The sequence below is a fragment of the Palaemon carinicauda genome, chromosome 12 (assembly GCF_036898095.1).
Source record: "Palaemon carinicauda isolate YSFRI2023 chromosome 12, ASM3689809v2, whole genome shotgun sequence".
Lineage (NCBI taxonomy): Eukaryota > Metazoa > Arthropoda > Malacostraca > Decapoda > Palaemonidae > Palaemon > Palaemon carinicauda.
This window is the reverse complement of record NC_090736.1, coordinates 143,852,659-143,854,714: the sequence shown is the minus strand read 5'-3', so window position 1 is coordinate 143,854,714 and position 2,056 is coordinate 143,852,659. Positions and strand designations below refer to the sequence as shown.

Sequence of the window (2,056 nt, the reverse complement as noted above, 5' to 3'; positions counted from 1 at the left end):
TTTGTGTTATTTATTTTGTGTAATGCTTTAAAGAAAACGGAAATAATTTCATGGTATACTCTTACAAATTCATGCTTTAAAGAAAATGGAAATTTTTCATGGTATACTCTTACAAATTCACATTAGACTTTGATTACTTAACCAAAGCACGGTAGTGGGACAAAATGTCGAAAGACAAAATGTCGACGGTCAAAATGTCGACAACCAAAATGTCGACGGTCATAATGTCGACACTCTTTGAGTATCAATAGACAAAATGTCGAAAGAAAAATATTTGACGTTCAGACACTTGAACACACTATTCTTAAATGAACCCCAAGAATGTAAATTGATACTAAAATATGTTTTCTTTGGTTTTCTCAATTTAGACAAAAAATTAATAGATAAAGAGTTATAGGTGTATAAAAAGATCCATAAAATTATTGCTTTATTAATACATGCTAAAAAGGGTTAAAATATTTAATAGTGGAATAACAGTACATCGTTATAAATTCCGAGCTATTGCCTGCAAAAAGTCCAGTACATTATCAGAGTCATATCCTTCAACAACGTTTTTCAACCTGGCGTTTACATCTGTATATTTTTTGTTCTTTCTCCCAACGTCCTTTCCCTGGAAAACTTGCTCTAGTACCATTTCAGTACTTGCTTGTTCAGAACGGAGTTTTCGAAGAAGCTTTTCTTCCGTTGGGTGGATAATTGTCATCCTCCTCTTGAAAGCATTATGCCAGCCCTCAAGCATGTTGTTTGTTCTTGGTAAACCATTTAGTGTTCTCTCATAACATGACCATAATTTAACTTCAAACTTTGGGCGTCTCCTTCGTCCACGCTGAAAAACGCCTAACCATGTAGTCTCAAAGTATTGCAAGAATCCATCTAAAATGTTATCGGTTTCGTCATCAAAACTTGATACCAAAGTGTCAAAACAATCATATACATCATGTGGTGGCACAAATGCAATTGCCTGAAGTTTTTTTATAAGCATTGCATTTTCAGATTTTGAGTACCAAGCTTGCAAACCCAGTCCTTGCACCTTTCGCCATAGGCATTGTCCAAAATGGAAGAAACATCCGCAGATTTCAGCGTTTGGGAAAAATTTCTTTACGCTATTGATAGCGGAAAGCTCTAAGTCTAGTGATACTGAGGCTGGTCGCAAGTTACGACTTTCAAGCCAGCCGAATATGGTGTCATAAGTCTTTTCATTTTTATGGGTTGTTATGCAATACACGAGAGGAAGAGTCTTGTTTTCCTGTATCATGGCATGAATTGTGTAGAGCTGTCTTCCTATTGGAGCGCAATCGAAAGTGCCATCACAAAACCATCTAATTTTTTCTTTAAGAAGTTGGAGATTCCTTGATGTTGAATAAATACTCAATTCTTCACAGCTGTACTGTAAAAAGTTTTCCCCTCTCGTTGTAACAGTTAAATCTTCATCACCGTTTCGAGAATTACGTACTCTCTTCACAGTACGTGAAAGTGATTCCTTTTTCGGTAAAGCTCCGGCTACTTCCCAAGGAATATTTTGAGTACACTTGTTCACTATCGAGGAAGTAATTTCTTCCGACTCACTAGCTTTTTCTTTCAACTCTTCTTTTACTTTGAGCACCTCTTTTCGCATTAAATCTGGAGGATGGCAGTGTTCTTGAGATACTGATATCCCTTCACCATTGCTAACAAGTCTTCCACTGCAAAGTCCCCGTTTCTCGCATCTCCAATATATTTTTTCTTCTTTCTGCTTATCGATCACGTAAATGTATCCATCGTGCACAAGCTTCTTACCTCCTTTATTTGTTTTGATAAACACCATTTTTGGAAGCCTTATGAAAGTAATAATAAAGACTGACTTCCAAGAAAGGAAATGAAGAAATAAGATTTGAATACACCGTTGGACTTCCAAGAAAGGAAATGAAGAAATAAGATTTGAATACACCGTTATTTAAAAGCAGTTAAACTGGTTCGTTAAACTATATAGCAAAAACGATTTAATAAACTGTTTAGGCTGTTGAATAGGTAATTTAAAGATTTAAAGACTGTCAGGCTAACGTAACGGCATGCTGAC

The 2,056-nt window shown here is 35.8% G+C and overlaps 1 protein-coding gene across 1 annotated transcript; it reads right to left on the bottom strand.

Annotated features, from left to right (window-relative positions):
• Positions 1-484: 484 nt before the first annotated feature.
• On the bottom strand, positions 485-1,804 carry LOC137651112 (uncharacterized). The gene has a single exon (XM_068384249.1). The coding sequence runs from the start codon at positions 1,802-1,804 to the stop codon at positions 485-487; it is 1,320 nt and encodes a 439-aa protein (XP_068240350.1).
• Between the last annotated feature and the right edge of the window lie 252 nt (positions 1,805-2,056).

What these genes read in the sequence shown, in the direction of transcription:
- LOC137651112 (XM_068384249.1), bottom strand. Translation starts at nt 1,804, where the DNA reads ATGGTGTTTATCAAAACAAATAAAGGAGGTAAGAAGCTTGTGCACGAT.